Source organism: Simochromis diagramma, unplaced genomic scaffold (assembly GCF_900408965.1).
Source record: "Simochromis diagramma unplaced genomic scaffold, fSimDia1.1 OVJJ01000753.1, whole genome shotgun sequence".
Classification (NCBI taxonomy): Eukaryota; Metazoa; Chordata; class Actinopteri; order Cichliformes; family Cichlidae; genus Simochromis; species Simochromis diagramma.
This window is the reverse complement of record NW_024387523.1, coordinates 11,897,561-11,918,378: the sequence shown is the minus strand read 5'-3', so window position 1 is coordinate 11,918,378 and position 20,818 is coordinate 11,897,561. Positions and strand designations below refer to the sequence as shown.

The 20,818-nt window shown below is 41.9% G+C and overlaps 1 protein-coding gene across 1 annotated transcript; it reads left to right on the top strand.

The window, feature by feature from the left end:
• The first annotated feature begins 4,600 nt into the window (after nucleotides 1–4,600).
• On the top strand, nucleotides 4,601–20,765 carry susd5 (sushi domain containing 5). The gene is made up of 5 exons (XM_040021152.1): nucleotides 4,601–4,910; nucleotides 7,049–7,226; nucleotides 13,093–13,202; nucleotides 15,076–15,264; nucleotides 16,143–20,765. The coding sequence occupies exons 1-5, from the start codon at nucleotides 4,832–4,834 to the stop codon at nucleotides 17,978–17,980; spliced, it is 2,394 nt and encodes a 797-aa protein (XP_039877086.1). The 5' UTR covers nucleotides 4,601–4,831; the 3' UTR covers nucleotides 17,981–20,765.
• The last annotated feature ends 53 nt before the right edge of the window (nucleotides 20,766–20,818 follow it).

Sequence of the window (20,818 nt, the reverse complement as noted above, 5' to 3'; positions counted from 1 at the left end):
AACCAAACAATCAATGAATTTGGGATATAGTCCTTATGTGCACAAAGCACACCTGTCCACAGAGTAAAATTTGTCCATTCTAACCTCTCCACCTCCATGGGTGAGACCAAAGAGCTGTCGAGGACGTCAGGCACAAGATTGTAGAACTGAACAAGGCTGGAATGAGCTACAGGACCACCAGGTCTTGGTCTGATTATGTAAAAATGGAAAAAATATCAAATGACCATAAATCACCCTCAGTCTGGAGCTCCATGCACCATCCTTAAAGTCAAGCATGGAGGTGGAAACTTCATGTTTTTGGATGGTTTTCTGATAAAAGTATAGGACGACTTCACTGAGGGACCAATTGACGGGGCCATGTATTGTAAAATCTTGGACAAGAACCTTTCTCCTGAGGAGGGGGGGGGGGGGGGGGTGTCTTCCAGACATGGCAATGACCTAAAACACACCACCAAGAAAACCAAGGAGTGGCTAAAGAAGAAGCATGCGAGGGTCATGGAGTGGCCTAAACAGTCTCCAGACCCCAGTCCTGTAGAAAATCTGTGGCAGTAGCCGAAGCTTCAAGTTGCCAAGGGGTATGACGTCAGCACGAGGGGATATCGCTAATATAGTTATCTCTGGCACTCAGCTCTGGCTGTGAGCACAGAAAGCACAGCTACCTGCTGTTCAAACCTGCTGTTTGCATTAGACAGCCAATAAGAAACAGGAAGGAGTTAAGACAGATTGTTTCAGACAGAGGATGAACTTGAGGGCTGCACTTAAACTGTGAATCATGCAAAGCCACTCTGACAGACTCCAAAACTCCTGATTTACAAGAAAAATTAAAGACTGTCAGGAATGTTTTCATTAGCTTTGCAGGAAGACGCGTTTTTGAAACATGCGTTTTACAGGATGGTGGCACACAGGTACACACACACACACACACACACACACACACACACACACACACACACACACACACACACACACACACACACACACACACAGAATCAATCATTTCTCTTGAAATAACATTTTCTTTGAATGCAGATTCAGTTCTGGCCTTTCAAAGCTGTCCCTGTTTGTCTGCTTCCCACCCCTCACTGGGGTTTTAGGAGACTGTTGCCATGGAGACAGAGCCATACCTCCATCTGTCCCCGGCTTCCACTGGTATGACCAGAGATTTCCTCCGAGTCAATCACACACCTCCGTCTGGCAGGACATGTCTCACATGGGAAGTCAGCGGTCTCGCACATACTCAGAGGAATTGTGGTTGAGTATTTGTGTGTGTGTGTGTGTTTACCTCTACAGCACAGACTACTTAATAGGTGTGTCCTGGAAGTCCTTTGGGATTACACACCTGTGTGATGTCCGGACGAGCGTCTGTCAGAGTGGCCCCAGGACACCTGCAGCAAACATAATTCTCACCCGCCTCTCTGAGATGGTGCAGGTGTGAATCACCATCTCTCTCCCCTCCCCTGTACGACCCCCGGTCATCCAGAAATAGCCCCTGTACATGAGTCAGGATCCCTGCCTACCTGATCTCTGCGTCCAACCCTCTGTAGATGACATCCATGACAGCATAAGAGGTGCATGAGTGCTGGCTGAAAGAATGTGACAGGAAATGTAGAGAAGAGGGACTGACATGGAAAAACATTAGAGAGGGGATTCAAAGCCAGCAGGCAGTAATGGGGGACTCCAGAGGGATACAGGAAACACGGAAAACTACGAAAATGGAAAACATGGGATGTGAAAGAAAGATGTGAAAGAGATGACTAAGTGTGAATCTTCAATAAAGATGGCACCACTCCTTAAGGAATTTAAAAATCAAGTTTTTGTTGTTGGGATTGCTTTACTTGGAGAAAGAGTTCTGTATTTGAGGGTTTACACATCGCTCCCACAGTGCTTCTTAAATTGTTTTCCTCTTTCTGTTCCCTTTTTATTTCTCTAGTTTAGACAGAAACACAGTGAAATGGAAACAGTCCTCTGTAGTGTGGTGCAGCTGTTCACATTCACTCAGTTGAGAGCTGCAAGTTTGTGTTTTATGTTGTTTTCACATTTTGTTTAAAATTCAGTTGAGTTTCAGTTAATTTCCAGAGTAGATTTGCTCGTTTTGGTAAGTTTCTATTAATGTCAGCGTTAGTTTAGTCTTTTGTTGAATGGAGGAGATATGTCAGAGGCAGGATTTAGGAAAACCAGCAGAGGTATTACAGTAAAACACACAAAACCTTTTAAAAGCAGTTGTTTAGATGGCAAAAGTCTCAATAAACACATCCACCAATGCTTCATCAGCTAAGTTTTGATAACCAATTTTACAAGGTCAACAAGTACTAAAACTAAAGATATTTTTACAAATCTTTTTTATATCACTTGTTAATTGAAAAAATAATTTCATTTAGTTAACTTTCCTTAACAGTCTATTTATTTTATTTTAGTTAACTAAAATGTTTTCTTCACATATATTTTTAGTTTTTAGTTTAGTTTTAGTTAACTATAATAACCTCTGAAAACATTGCCAGCTACAGGTACTTCACAGACAGACAGTCATGGGCTTATAAATTTCCCCCCTTAATTAATTGACATGCTGTTTAGAGGAAACAAGCAGCTCCACTCTTTGATATTTTTCACTGTTCTCTTAAATTTTTATATTAGACTAATAAATGAGTGAACTCTGTGAGGTCTAAATTTGCATCAGTAATGACCCCGATCCTAACCTAACTCTGTGCAATCAAATTAAATAACTTTTGCTCTTCAAAAAGGTTCTCACAATGACTTATTAAACAAAAAATCACTTTAACTGGCATGCAGGTACTTATTTAGTTTTCCCCTCAAATTGAATTTCTGAATTCCACAATTTATGAGAGTAGTGTTAGTGCTGGAGTTACAGGCTTAAATGAAAAACGGTCATTAAAATAAAGTTGGCATGTCTTTGATCAATTATTTCGTGGTTGTAACAATGCTTCTTGCTAATAAAAGGGATCCCTTTGGAAAGTCTTTTTATCCCCCCTTAAATAAAAACAACACTGTAAAAAAATGCTTTTATGCAGCCTTTCTATGAATAAAGGCACTGATATTTATGGGTTTGTTTGCCATTTTTCTGGAGAATGCATTTGTGGGTTGAGCAGCAGAGTTGAGTGTGTGGGTTGCACCCATGAAAAACTTGCCAAATCTTTCCTGCCAGTGCCAAACACCTTATTCTGTGACCAACACAACCACCATAGGTGACTTGTGATAAATGCTGCATTGAAGAATGGGATACTATCCCACAGCAGTGTGTGTAACCAAGCTGGTGGCCAGCATGAGGAGGAGGTGCCAACCTGTTGTGGCTGTGCATAGTTTTTCCACATGGTACTAAGGTCCCTGTTTGTTAAATGAATAAACTGTTAAATCACCAATGTGTCCTATTTCTTCAGACTTCAGACTCTTCATCCAACCCAACAAATGACACCAATCAAGAGTCAATAGCAGAACAAGCTGCTCAACCCACTAATGCCTGTTTCTTACAAATGTCCCACCATTTGAAGGGGAAATAAACGGCTTTCCAAAGGTGTCAGATTTATTGCCAAGAAGCATTGTTACAACACAGGAATAATCAACCAGACACAAAATTCCTTACTTTTTGTGCTAAGTTTAAAATAAAAAACAAATGTCTTTGCATGCATTTAGCTCCACGTCAAGTGCAAACATTGTTACTTACACCTTACTTCATCAGTAATAACAGCACATCCATTTTTTCAATGCAATCTTACTTTTGAACTTTATTTAAAAAATAAAGCAGTCTTTATAATTTTTCAAATATCGCCTCAGATTTTCTGATCTGAGTTTGAAAACCTGAGAAAACATCCATAACTCTTAGATAAACGACATCCACTGTCAAAACTGTGTGAGATTGACCATTAGTTACCAATTTACAAACTCCAGACTGAATTTTCAACTTCCAGATATTTAAGCCGTCACTTGTAGATGAGCTTTAAAAGCTGACTCACAGGAGAGCAACCGCCATGCTGCAAATAACACCATCCTCACGGATGTGATTAGATGAAAACGGATATTTCCTGTGTTTCTGTTTACAAACGCATGTGCACGCGGTGATAGCTTTTATTTTTCTAGACAGTAACGTGTGTGTGTGTGTGTGTGTGTGTGTGTGTGTGTGTGTGTGTGTGTGTGTGTGTGTGTGTGTGTGTGTGTGTGTGTGTGTGTTATCTTCACCTGCAGATTCACTGAGACAATGCCTGGATGTTTTTTATGCGCTCGTGTGGGCCATTTGTATTTAAATGGGACGCGCACATCCACACTCGCACGAGTGCAGCTCCAGTACACCTTAATCAAGATTATTATGGTCTGGGATGTGTTTAGTTTGGGTGTACAGGTCCTCTATTTGTTAGAGAGTGTTTAATATCATCGTAAATGTACATTCACTCATAGTTTACAGGCTTTTATTTACTCCAGCTCATAAACACTGAGCAGGCTGGATCCCTTTTAATCTGCAGCCAAAGTTTCTCTCTCTCTCTCTCTCTTTCTTCTTTGCCCACCTTCAAGACACTGTGGCGTGACGTCGCCTGTTTTCTAGCGGGTACACGCGAGTTTTCACACAGGTGCTCCATCTGCTTGCCAGTGCGACTATTTGGGGCGATAACCGCCTCGCTCCTGAGCAGCTCTGTTAACATCCTCACTTGTTAACAAGCCCCTTACCTTCCCAGAGCCAACCTCTGCCACCCGCAGGGAAATAGCAGGAGTTTGCTTAACCCTGCAAGCCTGTAAATACAAATTTTTGAAGTTTTTGAAAACTTTTTCTTTTCTCTTAAAAATAAGAGTTGACAGTTAGTGTACAGCTGTGGACGGAAGAAAAAAGATGCTGGATCGCTGTTATCACAAACTGCTGCTGTTTGGATGCCTGGCTTGTCTTCTGGTGACTGTTGTAACTGCAGACGGTAAGTAAACATTTGAAATCATTGAAATAACCCGTACACCTCGTTGTAAAATTATTTTCTGATCTAATTTTGTCCGTTTGCTAAAGCTGTGGTGGTGATGTGCGCCAATTACGCGTAGCGCGCCAGCAATTGGCACCAAGCCTGTTAGAGTCAAAAGGTGTTCTAAAATAAATGTTTAATGGCAAAAGAGACAATTACACCACACTATTTCTCCCGTTAAACCCACACTTTGTTCTTTGGTCTAAGCTGTGTGAGTGGTCTGCTTTGTCCAGCAGTCATTCTCAAACCTTTAGAGTGCACGAGAGAAGATTATTTTTTTACTGCTTTGTTGCTAAAAAGTTTTCTCTTATATTATTTTCAGTGGCTGATTAGCAGGGCTGTCGCTAGCCCTTTTTATGCCCTAGGCAACTTTAGATTTTGGTGCCCCCTCGTGGATCGATAGCTATATAGGTTTTTGAGAAATTTCATTTAGTGCAGGCGAGCCCTCTAAACAGCTTAAAAAAGATGCTTCTCTTCCATGAAGCTTAAGGTTACTCGACACACTGTCATAATATCTGAGATATTTATTAAAAATGAATAATAAGCAGTCCAAATTGCATTCTTCTTTTATTTGTGACTTTGGGATCTAAAGATTCAGTGAATGCACAGAGAATAATTTATTTAGAGGAACCTAAATGTAACTAAATGTGTTTTCATTGTTACAGTTGTTACAGTTTCTGTCTTATATAGTTATAGGAAACATCCTTGATGACACTCCTGCGTATATGGACCAAATTGAGGAATGAAGATAGAAACTTAAGATTGACAAGAAAGAATATTGTGAACTTAATTAAATGGGTCAAACTTTTATTGACAATAAAACAAAAGTGATCTTACAGCTGGTGACAGTCACGGACTGTGACTGCTCACTTGTCTGAAACGTAAAAAACTGATAAGAAAAAATTGTTAACATCATCAAAAATTATTAATAGCTATAAATAATTACAGAACTGCTGCTGTGTCATCTGCTGCAGCTTTTGCCACAAGGTGCGGCAAAAGGACACAAATGCAGGGCTCATAAACAGATGTGTCAAAAATAAAAACCAACTTTCATTAAAGAACCAAAGTCCAATGAGGCAAACACACCAAGAAATCCAAAATAGAAGCAAAACACACTCAAGAGCAGGTGAAACAGATGCAGATGGGGAAAATGAAACCGTAAATACTCAGAGACACAGTGAGGACTAATCAGGGGGAGTGGAGAAAAAAAAGAACTGAAAATAATTAGGGACAACAAGACAAGGGAAGTAAAAGCAAATACAAAACGATAAATGACTGTCAAAATAAAACAGGAAGTGATAAATCAGGGATAGAAATTTAAGCACGATGCACAGAGACACCAGGGACACTAAACGAATATCGAACCATGAACTTAAAACAGAATAATCGCTGTAACAGAATCATACAAACAAATGACAATATGTCTCCGTCTACAACAGTCATCAAAACTGAGGCTTTAAAATAATAATGAAAAGAAAGCTAAAAATTCTTAATAAACAACCACAAAACTCAAAATAACCTAAAACCCACAGATGAAAGACAGCTGTCTTTGATCACGCCTCTGCAGATAACTCTCTGAAGTTGCAGGTATTCAGTAAACTCAGAAGAACGACTATAAGCAGCAACTTCAGCTCCCGTGCACAGCTTGTCTCACCAGTGCCCTCCTACAGCCTTTCAGCAACACATTTTTAGAGAGCTTGTCTGGCAGAAAGCCTTGAAGGAAGACTTCTCCTCTGTGCCAGATACAGCTTATTTTGGTTTATCTCAGAGTCGTGTAAATATTTCAAAAACGTAACTCCTGCGATTATGAACCTGGAGCACATTTCTGTCCTGTGTTACTGGACAGCCGTGATGTGAGAATGGGGTGGTAATGACAGGACCGGTATGCCGCTGCGATCGCTCCTGCAGTCAATTAATGATCACAGGGGGGTGAGCAAAGCAGATCCTCGCACATCCATGACTGCGCCGCTGAGATTTCACACTCACGAGTGAGGCTTTAGGAAGTCCTTAAAGATATTTACTTCCTACACATTCTGCTATTATCCTGAATTTGTTTGTATAAGATGTTATTTAATGTTAATCTCCTTGCATTTCCTCAGGTCGAGTGTTTGTGCTGGACCTAAGGAACTCCTCTGACCTGCAGGGCTTCAGAGATGCTGAGCAAGCTTGTGCCTCGCACCGCGGCCGCCTGGCATCAGTAGAGGAGCTTCGTCACGCTGTGGTGGAGTGCTACTTCTCCCCGTGCACCCGCGGGTGGCTCTACGGGGGCTCAGTAGGGTAAGAATAGCAGCTGTCTTCAGAGGAGATGTCAGAGGTCATTATGGTGTGTGTGTGCGAGACGGAGGTTTCGGGAATGGATGAAAGAGAGGAAGTAAAGAAAGCGAGCGGGGAGATAGAAGAGTGACACATTTCAGGGGGGAAAGAGAAAAAGCAGAGAGAGGAAGCAGAGAGGGAGAAAGACTCCTCTGTTTCTTCCTGGAGGAGGAGGGAATTCTGAGATGGGGTGTCATGTCGACAACTGCCTCCATTTACACCTCTCATCTCCACGGCAACGACACTCACAGCTTTCAGAACAGAGCAGATTTGGGCCTGGAGGAAGAGCGGTACCCGGTTTGCTTAAACGGAGATGAAGCTGACAAGTGGTGATTATAGGGATAAAACCTCATGAACACTGTTACTGCTACTATAGTATCCTACACTGCAGCTCCTAATAGAAAAATGTATGAAGAGTATAAAACATGTTCCTTTTAAATGGACGCAGACACCTGGTGAACACATGCCTGCTTTTAATGAATAATAGTTGAGATGCTTTTTTGGGTCCATTCACAGCAAAACGTGCTCTTTGTTTGACCAATAAATGGTTAAGTTGACCCTGAAATTCTCGGTGTATGTAAGCCAAAATCCAAATGATTATTAATGGTTGTTCTAAATGACACGACTACGAGTTCATTCAAAACTTTTACGTAAAAATCCCCGTTTTCTCTCAGTGTAAAGACGTTTAACTGCACATTTTATCTCAGTACGAGAAAAAGAAGTTCAGTGTCAATAGGCTGTCTCAGTCTTACTACATGATAAAGAAAAGTTGCTCTATTTAATGAAAGAAATCTGTCAGCATGACAGAAATGTACATAAATCTACAAATTATAAAAAGTTCTGGTAGCTCATGGCCCAGACTGTCCTATAATTATAAAAGAAAGCGTTATAAAGTTAAAAAAAAAACTTTTTTTATTGATTTATTGATTGATTTGTAAAAGCTTTTATTGTTCTGTCATTTAACTGTTAATCTGTTACTCTAGTTTAGTATGAAAGACAGTGGGGAAAGTCTTCATCATTGGGACAAGCTGTAAAATGTATAAAAATGTCGTTAAAACTCCAAAATGTATGCCCTCGATCACATTTTCAAAAAACATCCAGTGTGGCCCGGGTTGGCGTCTCTGCCAGGCCAATTCTGGCCCCCGGGCCTTATATTTGACACCCCTGCTCTACAGTATATTAGAGACTATAAAATACAATTAGTCTGTGAGTGCTGGGGTTCTTTCACAGATTTCTTGAACCTTGTTTTTCATCAAGGTTGAAGGGCATTTAGCATATCCTGCTGTAGTGACCCTTTGTGAATAAGGGAGCGGCCGACTATTCCACCTACAGGGCTGGTCAACCACAACGAAACTCCCAAACTGGAAACTTCGTTATAAAAATGAACGGAGACTTCAATGAAACAATTGAGAAATAAAACCTTTCAGGGGTTAACCTGGTTGAAAGTGCCCACCGAGTTTCTAACATACAATAATATGCTTGTAACATATCTGGTTAGGGACGTATCATCTTTTCCTTTTATACACCGCTGGCTCTGTACATGTTGATCAGCGGACATCAGCTTTCACACTCCCTTACTGTGTTTCACAGTATATCACCCTGCTACCACAGCTCCGTCTGCTGAAGTCAGGAGCTACACACCTCCTTTTTGGACGGCTTATTCGAGCAGTGACAATGACAGACGTGGAATCTGACGTATATTCAGATACAGTGAACTTTTCCTGTAACTTTTTCAGGAAACACAGACAACCTTGGTCTGTGTTGGAGGCAGTTTTGCAGAAAAGCACCAGAATGTTCTTCTAATATATCAGGAAACACAGAGTAAGAAAAGCAGTCCAACAGCTGAAGGTGCCGCAGTCATTCGGACATTATGCGCTGATTATTTATGGGCTGTGAATTTACAGAGCGTGTGAGGGAAATACGATTCACAGCCGATTCATCCTCCTCTCCTGCGTGGTCTTCATCATAAATAAATCATCACTCTGAAGCGTAGCATGGTGGTTCCTAATATATATCTAGCTCATCAATCAATGTTAGTTAAAGGTAAAAATACATTGATTGCAGGTGTTTTATTAATGTTTTTGTCTGTTTTTCTTGTCCCTCCATACTTTTGTCTGTTTTTTTTTTTCTGTTTTGTTGCCCACCTTACCGCACACACTCCCATTGGTTGTGTAAAGGCCACCCTCACCCACTCCCTCACTCACATGTTGGTTGCTTAGATGAATAATTGTGTCGTTGGTGTGTGAACTGTGATGGTTTCCAGACTGGCGTCAGTGCCAGTTAACCACCTCAGATGTGTATGACATAAGTCTGTAGGTCTATTAGGAGCTTTAACAAGTGCCTCCTACGCTGACTCTTCCACCTTAACATCTTCTTCTGACCTGTCAGTCATTTTGTACCTCTGTACACCGTTGTACAAGAAAAATGAATTAAGGCCGTTTCATATGAATGCACACATACTTCTGGGTGTTCCCTGTAGCAGTCACGCACTGTCAGGTGATGGATTCTTCTCGGGCACAGATACCTGCAGGGATGAAAGTTAAATTTTTAAACAGTCGTCAGTGTTTTTTGCCTCTCTGAGTGCTTTCTCTGTGATTTCTTCTTTTCTCCTTCAGACTCTCTCCCCCATAAAGCAAAGCTAACATGGCACAGGCATACAGTCTGACCTGCTCCACTCTCTCACTGCACTGCTAGTGAAGCCTTTATCAGGACAGTACGGTTGAAAGATGAGGGGAAACCTGGGAGAGAGAGCAGGAGGAACACATGCAGCAAATACCTTAGGCTAGATTCAGACACGGGCCTCTGCAATAGTCTTACAGTTTATGGGTCGCCTGTTCAATCTGCTGAGCTAAACTGGCGCCCCTGCTAGTTACATTATTTCCAATTAGTGATGCTTTGTTTAGATCAGATGCACACACTTGTGCCGGGCCCAGTGTCTATTCTATAGAATAATTCTTAGTAACTAATATCACCAACCAAACTTGCTGTTAAAGCTCATATTTCTGAATTTTCCCACAGGACTGATTGCTACTGCCAGCCTCTGTGGGAACATAATCTGATTGGCCTTGTCTTATCTGGTGTTTTTGGATGATAAACGGGTTAATAATGTGATTATGCTGCAACATAAATGGAGTATTCACTCAGCTTTAGTAGCTTCTGCAGCTTGTAGGAGCTGTGCTCATTCAGTCCCAGTGGAATACGCGCTGCTTTATGTCCACAATGTTATGACTTCTCTATTTGAAGTTGGCTGTAACCTAAGGCTTGTTCTCTGGGAACATCTATCCATAATGTATCAGCGTGGGATAACACTGTGCCAAAGGCTACAGCCGCTGATACTGCAACATTTCTGAGTCATGATGTGTGTTCCTGGACCCTGATGTCATACTGCAATAATATTTAAATGGGCAACAAATCAAGTGGTGGTGAATAAACTGTGTGCGCAGTCAACTTTCCCACATGCGCACTCAATCAGAGGTACAGCTTTAGATATCAGGGGTGGAGGGAATATGTAGAGGAATGTTTCAGTGTTAATTACAAGTTAATGACCTGCATTCATAAGCTCCCAGAAAAAAATACAGAAATAAAGCCAAAAAAATATATAATACTCAAAATATTTCCAATGCATTGTATTCAGAATTCTGCTTTTGAAGCTGCTGGTGATGGAGCTAGCTATTTTTTACATATTGTTTTAGTCCACTGGTTCCCAGCATGCTGGTCAGGCCTGTAAACAAATGATGGCAGACTGGTAGACTGTAAATAATTGATGGATATTATTCATTGGTTTGCAATCCACTGCTTTGAGGCATTGTGGGCAGTCTTATCTTGGCTTTTTTAAAGTGAGGTGAAGGTCTGACTAAAGAACCAAGAGCAGCTACACAGCTTCACTGTAGCCATTTGTCAGTCACAAGTGGGGATGGGTATCGTTTAGGTTATATCCGATACCGGTGCCAAACCGGTACTTTTGAAACGGTGCCGGTGCTTAAACAGTGCTCGAACCGGTGCTTAAAGAATGGAAAACACAAACTTTGTCCAAAAACTCATGTTTAGCTGTTTTTTTTTGTAAAAAGATAACAATGTTAGCCTTTTCTGTAGCTATAGGGTATATATGGTATCACTCTTGACTGGAAGCAGTGCTTAAACAATGGAAAAAACACAAACTTTCTCCAAAAACCTCTCATGTTTAACCGTTTTCCAATTTTTCTTTGGTCATTTTAGCCTTTTTGGCCAGGGTGAAGGGAGTACCTGCCATCAAGCAAGAAGACAGCCGCATGTAACTACAACGGTGTTTGCTAGTTCACTTTACATGCATTAATGTAATAACGTGGTTAGCGTACTCAACGTAAATTACACACGAACAACATTAAGCTACTCACGCAGAGAAGAACGGCTGCTGCTGCCATCATCATCCGTCATCATTTCTGCTACACTGGCAGGGCTAGGGGCCAGGACTCTCCTCTTCGGGTTCTTGGGGGATGTTGCTAACTCCGGGTCCGATAACAGGCGCCACACCCGTAGTAGGTACCGTGCATTTCTCGGCTTTAAAAAACCCCCAGCCAGTACCATGTACAAAGTACAGCCAGACTTTTGACTGCTTGCCTTGGGCATTTTTAATCTGTAGCTCTGCTCTAAAAGAACGTACGTACCTGGGCCCGCCTACTATCCTTGGAAAGGTAAAATGATTGGCTAGAATCTGAAGTGTATCACATCTCAGGGAAAAAAAGCACTGAAATAAAGCACCGAAATGTGCGCTGCTTTTCGGTCTGGTTACTACCGTTTATGCCAGAACCGGTGCCCTTCCCTAGTCACAAGGTTGCTATAATAAACTTTTATAAACAACACTGAATGACTGTAGCGATAGTTCTTGTTCACGGCTGAAAACTAGTTCAAAACTAAAAAGCAAACCCGATGTTGGAGACACGACCTCGACACTAATTCGAGGTAATTGTTAAATGTTGCCTGGATGTTTAAAAAAGATAAAACTTGTGTTCTACAATCTTGTTATCACTTAGATGAAACAATTAAAAAAAAGAATCTGATAGAAAGAATGAGAAGAAAAATAGCAGCTCTGTGGTCATTTTGACAGCAAATTTTGATTCAGTTTTATTAGTAGTTTTTAGATTAAAACATTAATTAGTTTCAGTTGACTAAATACCGTAAGATTATCGTAGATTAAATCTAAAGTGGATTCAGTTGACTAAAATGTAATGCGTAAAATTCTGTCATGTTTTTACTGGTGAGAATTGCTCCACATTGTTTACAAAGCATCTCATTTGCAATGCACCAATCTAATCTATATTTATCCCTCACTAAGAGATGTTCAAGTCAGACCATCTCTTTGGGAGTGCAAACAACAACATCTTGTCCAGGTCCTGCTCAGTATTTGGAACTGAACTGCAACCAGGTTTGACCTGGGAGATGATTTCAGGGTTTAAGCCATGTTTGCTGAATTTCTCTATTGAAGTGAACATAAGTGTTCTGATAATGCTAGCAAGCTTTGTTAGCAAACTGTGCAGGTACATCACACACGGACAGAAGAGCTCAAAAATACTAAAATTATAGTAGCTAAAACTAAAGCGCAAACCTCTTTGGAGGTAATTAAATAGAATTAAATAGACGATGACTAAATTAAGAATGCTCAAAATGTGCACAAAATATAGCACAGCTGATACAAAGAGAAAGAATAGCAACAGAGACCAACAGACACCATTGTGAAATGCTCCTCTATAGTCAAGTCAGTGTTATGTCACGTTTTAATTAATGAGAGTGTGAACATGTGACTTGATTTTATGCAGTATGGATATCATAGGCGTCACTGTCTGTTTATTTCCAGGACCACAGTGTGTAATGTTGTGGGCGGTGTGCTGAAAGCTGTAGAAGTGAGGACAGAAAATGGCACAGAGGACGCAGCGCACCTGGACGCCTTCTGCATCAAAGACAAAGGTCAGTAAACCCACACGAAAACATACACAGTACGTAAGGATCGTAGAAGAGGAATGGTAGTAGCGATCAGGACATGAATAACTCAGGTTTGTGTGTGTGTAAATGTAAATGTGATGTGAAACAACTGGATCCATGAATGTGTGTTAGTTCTGATGCAGCTGAAACTAAATGACACACATCACATCTGGCACATCATTGCCAGGTTTTGGATCAAAACTTGGAAGATTTCTCTTGTCCATGTGCCACACACCCTGAGGTTGGCAGACACTCTCTGCTGTGGGAGCACATGTGAACACTTCACATCCATTTGATACAGGCAAACCAACTACACAGCTTATTGTCTAGTTATGGTTGGGTATATTAAATACAGGATCCCTGGAGGCACCATTGTCAGGGAAACCCACTCACACCGTTACACTGAACTAATTAAAAATTCCACATTTAATCTGAAACACGTAAAAAGAAGTTGCACTACAGTCTATAGTCAAAATGTCTTTTTGAATAACCATTTGGGGGATTTTTAAACTTTATTTTACATTTTAAATCATATTTTAGTTCATAATAAACAATAAAACACTTGTTATTAGAATTTAACAATATATTATGGATATAATGCAAAACAAACTGTATTGATCTTTAATTATCTTAATTATCTAAAGCCAAGTTGGCAGCAGGGTATCCCAGATATCTTTCTCCCCAGCCACACTTTCCAGTTGCTCCTGGGGGATACAGAGAGCTTCTCAGCACAGAATAGATACATAATGTCTTTAGCAGATTCTGAGTCCACCCTGGGATCTCTTCCCAACTGGTGCCCCTGAAAAACCTCCAAAGGGAGGCACTCAGGAGGCATCCTAACCAGAAGCTCGAACAACCTCAACTATCTCCTTTCAAAATGCAAGCGCAGTGGCTCTACTCTGCGATGCCCACAGATGTCTGACCTCCACACCCTCTCTCTAAGGTTAGCCAACCACCCTGTGGAGGAAACACATTTTGGCCGCTTGTTTTTGTGACCTCATTCTTTCGGCCATTACCTGGATTTCATGACCGTAGGTGAAGGTTGGGACGTAGACACAGAGATTCTGCTTCAACAGTCCGGTAAAATGTCTTCATTACTGCTGATGCTGCATCAATGCGCCGATCCATCTCGTGCTCCACCTTCCCATCACTTGTGAATGACATCCCAGGATGACTGGATTCTCTTGCTTGAGGCAGCCTTCCTCCCCATAGTTCCACTGTACTCTGGCAGAGAACCGTTGCCTTGGATTTGGAGGCGCTGATTCTCATCCCACCTGCTTCTCACTCGGCTGCAAACCGCTCCAGTGCATGCTGAAAGTCACGCTCTGATTAAACCAACAGAATCACATCATCCACAAAAGCAGGGGTGCGATTCTGAGGTTCCCAAAGCAAATACCCTGCTCACCTCAGCTATACCTCGAGATCCTGTACATGAAAATAAAACTAGGTTCAGAGACAAAGCATAGCCCTGAAAACATGCAAGGATGCAGATGCAGAATTCCTGGCATTCCTTCGCCTGAATCCAAAGTTCGACAAGATTCGAACCTGCTTTCCATCACCCTTGATGAAAACTTTAATATGCATAGTTATTCACATCAATATCCATGAAGATTGGACCAGTTTCAGTTTAATATTCATGCTTTATCCTCATGTTCTTAAAATTCACATAATTATTTTACATAAAAGCTTTTGCTTCATGTCCAGAATTCATTCGTTCATTCTTTGTCTTTACAAATGATATACTGATATTATAAAGCTGATAGCATTGGTTGACATTTACAGAGAACACTGTTTCCTATGGAATAAGTATAACAGCTCTATTACTAAATACGTGCATCTATATGCTTGTTGCTGATAGATGAGCCATGTGGAGACCCCCCATCTTTTCCTAATGCACGCCTGCAGAGTCACTCTGGGTCCGAGATGGGAGATGAGCTTCTGTACACATGTGTCCCAGGTTACGTGATGCCCGGTGGACACACAGCCTTCAGCCTGCTGTGTGACAGCTGTGGCGAGTGGTATGGACTGGTGCAGATTTGTGTTAAAGGTAAGAGGCTGTTGTGGTCAGAGCTTGATTCTTTGTGTTTGAACAGACTCTCAGTTGTTAGCTGGGATGGAAATGGTGTTACTGGTGCTTTAGCTTGTGTCGCTAATCCTTTATAAAGGCAAAATGCATGGCCTGTGTGGATTATTAGCTAACAGTTAATCATGCTTTTAATCTAAAGCAGTCGTTCATAAACTTTCCAAGGAAAACTACTCTAGATTTTAATTTTCTTACACTATTGGCAGCTATGTTTAGTTAATGGAGCCTCTAAAAGGTCACAAATATCTGTTTTCTACCCAGACATTTTGAGGTCCAGCTTTGATCATAATCTCAAACCTTTTTTTTTTTTGCGTTTCTGATTTAAAGAACTGGCTGTGTACCAGGGGAACTGGTTCAAGAGTGACACTGACATTTTGCTGGTTTGGAAACAAGAATCAGTGACGTCAGGGTCTGCCAACCCAGCAGCCAGATTATGTTAGCTCAGTATGATCAGTGGAAACAGATGGCAATAGTTGGCTCCAGCTAAAGGTCTCAAAATCTATCCAGCAGTGCCACTAAATGTCATTGAAAATACACAAAACAAAACAAAAAACAAACATTTTTCTTAGGTTTTGTGTAGGTTTTATTTTCTATTTCTTGGTAGGATGCCGTGACTTTTCGAAACCTTGGCATCATTATGAAGCCACCAAAGAGCGGAGCAGAGAATTTGCAATGCCTATCTACTGGAGACTGCCTTTGGCATCATATTTAATTAAAAGAGGTGGCATTGAATATCTTGGGAACTTTTGCTAACTTTCTTTGAGTCATAAAATAATAAATAATAAATGTAGATACTCTATCTGACTTGAAAATTTACACATTTCTATTTTGTCTTTCTGCAGATGAGGTGAGTCACACAGACTACGATGACAAGTTCACAGATTCCTACATAGAGGCAGAGCGCCAACCTGAGACACCATTAGAGGCTCATGGCGATGTACACGAGGAAGTGTATGGAGCTGCGTACCCACATGGAGAGATGAGCGTGGAGCAGCAAGAGACGAGTTTTAGAGCCAAAGCTGAGGAGGACCATCGAGACCTGAGCAGAAAGCATAAAGTGGGAGGAGAAGTGGCTGAAGATAGTGAAATATTTGAAGGAGCTTTAGTTAAACGAGAAAAAAATGAGGAACGGGCTGGTGAGGACTTGGTAGGTCCTCGGACGTGGCAGCAGGAGAGAACTGAGGTGGCCAAGATTGATACAGTGGAAGCCACAGAAGCACCCGTCTCTCTTCTCTCCCAGAAACACATGTTTTGGTTCCCCTCTGAGACCTTCCAGGAGGAAGGACCTCAGGTCTTCATCAATCCGGCCACGCAGACGACACAGAGAACCTCTGTTGACCGATCTGAGGAGAGCATTGAGCACACGAGTCAAGAAAGGCCCTATCGTCAACATCCCGTTGATGCTGATGATCCTGATCATGAAGGAGATGATTTTGATGATCCTGACACCAGCCGCCATGATGACCAGGACGACATCCTTGAAGATGACCACCATGACGATCAAGACGGCAACCACCAAGAGGAAGACCACGATGAGCACAAGAGGCAACCAGCTCAAGATGAAGATTTGGACAAAAGGGAAAGCCATGAAAGCTATGACGATCACGAGGAGCATTATGACATGGGCGAACATGAGGAGGACCGTGATCGCAAGGAGTACGACGATCCAGATGATACTTACGACGGACACAAAAGCCAGGAGGATCATGATGATCATAATGGAGAACATCATGAGGTCTCTGAGGAACATCTAGACCAGGATGACCATGATGACCACGATGACCACGATGACCACGATGACCGTGCCATACATTATGACGACACCCATTATGCTGACCTTGATGATCACGATGATTTTGGACACAAAGACGCTGAGAGCTATGACGATCACGATAGCCATGAAGATGATAGTCGTCGGCATGTTGTTTTTTCTGTGGTAGCCGATAAGCATCAGAACGTCACTCAGAGGGGAGCAGAAGGAAAGTCAGCCACAGATGACACGTGGCTGGACGGTTACCCTGTTGTTTTCGAAAACGGTGACTCCGTAACAGAGAGGGTGAAACCAGAGGATAAAGACAGAAGGAGATTTTTCAAGACGACACCCAGACCCACTGAGGTGGAAATTCCTAGACCTTACACCAGCTCGCCCAAGGAGCAAGAGTCTCTCACCACAGTGCGTGAATTCGAACTAGGGGTTTTAGAGGAGGTGCGGCCTGACTCCATCGGGACCCCTGCCCCTGACCTTCTGGAGCCTTCAGACTCTCCTTCATACTCTGAGACCGGAGACTACAGCACACAACAAGCAGTTCCCACCGACTCTTGGATGGCTGACATTACCGATCATCCCTTCCTTGATCATGGCCCAAGCCCTCCAGTGCACAAGGACGGCTTCGTGCTCAGCCTGCCTGGTGAGACTGGGGAGAGGGGAGAGCAGGAAGGGGAGATGGGAGAGACGATCTGTGTGGATGACGCCTGCCCTCCCCTCCCTCCGAGCTCTTCCAGTCGAGGCCCCACTGTGGCGGCCATTGTTGTGGCGATTTGTGTCATCGCAACTGCAGTCATTGTCGCGGTGTGGTGTTACCGACGACAGCAGCAGAAGAGTTCGGCGTATGAGATGAATGGGAAGGGCCAAAGTCAGGCCAGACAGGGCCAACAGATAGAGATGCAGCAAAAGGTGTAGGGGAGAGAGGTTGGCACAGACACTCTTCCTTTGGGAAGGATGGGAAGATTCAGTTGAAAACTGTTGATCTTAGGTATAAACTTTAAAAAAGCTAGCACAAAATATTGTAATGATGCTTAACATAGTGAAACTTGAATGAAACAAGATGGCAATAGTCCTGTCACTTATTAGTTCTGAGGAAATCCACCAGTCCTTGTATGTTATCCATGATTTTTAAAGCTCTGGCATCTACCTGGACATAAACCAGGCTGGATTCAACTCCAGAAGCTGAGAAGCGAGACTTTAAAGATATTAACATGTAGGAAAACCACAACATGAGGCACAGCACTGCCTGAATATAGGAACTGAAACTTCATTCTCCAAAGCTCTTGGACATTTTGATGAAGATTTCTTGCTGTTGTTTTTGTTGAGTGCTTGTATTATTGCTGATGTGCATTGTTTGATATTCTGTGTATTGTGTTTATGGGAAAAAAAATGGTCTAGTTCACCACAGGAGGTTCGCGGGAGGACATGAAGAGTACTGAGAGGGGTGAGATGAAAGAAAAGAGGCTGGTGAAAGGTGTAAATAAGAGGTGGAGTCTGATGGGAGAAATATTTCTTGTCTGTGTTGGTTTTGACATTCAGCTGATGAGACATAAAGAGGCATCCAGATTGCAGACTCAGCCACATGTATGCGTGTGTGTGATAGTGTGCGTGTGTGTCGCAGGTCTGTGCAATCCGCCAGCCAGCAGTAAATTATGTTTGAAGGTACCGACCGAGGAAGCAGAGTAGATCCTGACATCAGTCCAACTAACCACAGATTAAACACTGTGGTGAAAAAGAACCACAGCCTCAAATAAATACAGTTTAAATACAGTTTCAATGCAGCCAAAAGTTTAATAAAAAGTGCATTTAGATTTTCAAATGATCAAAAATAGGACTCCACTGCCCTAAAACAGAGAGATTGATATACACTCAAATACCACTTTACATCCCTTTTGTTCTAAAAGGGACTGTCTTAATTTTTCATGGCATAGATTCAACAAGGTGCTGGAAACGTTGCTCTGAGATTTTGCTCCATATTGACATGACATCATAACACAGGTACTGCAGATTTATCGGCTGTAAGTCCATGATGTGAATTTCTTGTTCCACCACATCCCAAAGATTGCCTGTTTGATTGAGATCTGGTGATTGTGGAGCCAATTTGAGAACAGCTGACTCATTGTCACGTTCAAGAAAGCGGTTTGAGATGATCTGAGCTTCGCGACGTGGTGTGTCATCCTGCTGGAAGAGGCGTGCACTGGGACGAACATGGTCGGCAACAATACTCATGTAGGGTGTGGTGGTGAAACGGTGCTAATTTAGTACTAAAAGGCTACAAAGCGTGCCAAGACAATGTCCTCTACACCATTACACCAGCAGCAGCCTGAACCATTAACACATGGCAGCATGTATCCATGAATTTTTATTTACACCAAATTCTGATCCTATCATCCTAACGTGAAAACAAAAACTGAGACTCAACAGACCAGACAACAATTTTACAGTCTTCTCTTGTCCAGTTTTGGTGAATTTTGGCCTCAATTTCATGATCTTACCTGATGAGAGTGGTACCCAGTGTGGTTTTCCTCTGCCGAAGGTCATCTGCTTCAAGGTTTGACACCTTGTGCAAAACTTGGTTGTAACGAGTAGTTATTTGAGTTACTATTGCCTCGCTATCAGCCGTTCTTAAATCACCTCTTTTCTCCATTGTGATGCTCAGTCGTAACTTCAGCGCGTCATGTTCGCATGCCTAAATGCCTCGAGCTGCTGCTGTGATTGGCTGATTGGATATTTCCTTTAATGAGGAGTTGAACAGGTGACCGGTGAGTGTATACACACATATAATGGCAAATGTGTCATAAGTCATTACACTATGAGCAGTTACAGAGGACTGGACTCTGGGAATATTTGCTCATGTCTGAGTAGATATCAGTGTTGTGATAATTTCTGCCAAACAGAGATGAATGCATTCAGGATTTTTAAAAATACTCTATCATTCTTTGTTATCGACGTGCCATCTTTCCATATGTGCCAAATATTTAGAAAATGTAAAAGAGCAGATGTAAATGGATACAAATAGTCACGTTTGTGGTCAAATTTCAGTGTTTTACAGTAGGAATGTAAATAAAACAGTATATGAGGGTAAGAGCATGGGAAGTCATTATAATTATTGTCAACAGGGACCGCTGATTAATAAAAAAGAAACTTTATGGTAAAAAATTTTCTTGCATAATTTCAAAATCAATAATGAGCTGATTTACAGGAAATATCTTAATCTGTTTCCTTCATGGTGTCTGAAAATGAACTGACGTTAATGTGGCGAGGCCATGGGGAATTATTAAGTACCTGCCTTCTGTGTGTTTCTGTGCATATGATCTGTGACTGTATTGACTCGCTGTACATAGGACAGCATTACCAGTGTGTGGAAATACCTTGTTTCTTGTTTCACAGGTGGCATTACAAACCACCCCTCATATCTTACACAGGGTACGCTCATCTCCGCGACGTCTGCTCGACTACCTTTTACTTCAGCTGTGATTGTACTCGCCCACGCCGCAGGTTATCAAGCAACGAACTCTGTGGCGAAACAACAGGTTTGCCACATGAAGGATGCCTGAAGAAGGGTCATAAAAATAGACGTTGTTAAATTAAAAGCGTGACTAGTTATTTGCAGCATCGTCCTCTCAACCTTATGTGATTCATGACAAGATGAAATGTGTACTGTATGTGTCTTCACAAATAAATATGTGGTATAACTCTGGCTTCTAGTTTACTTTTGCTCTGGGTCAACTAGATGCACTAACTTATAGGAAT

Bases quoted from the DNA above. Each gene is read 5' to 3' on its own strand.
- susd5 (XM_040021152.1), top strand. From the start codon at position 4,832: ATGCTGGATCGCTGTTATCACAAACTGCTGCTGTTTGGATGCCTGGCT. The intron at 4,911-7,048 runs GTAAGTAAACAT...GCATTTCCTCAG, and splicing joins GACTGTTGTAACTGCAGACG to GTCGAGTGTTTGTGCTGGAC. The intron at 13,203-15,075 runs GTCAGTAAACCC...TGTTGCTGATAG, and splicing joins CTTCTGCATCAAAGACAAAG to ATGAGCCATGTGGAGACCCC.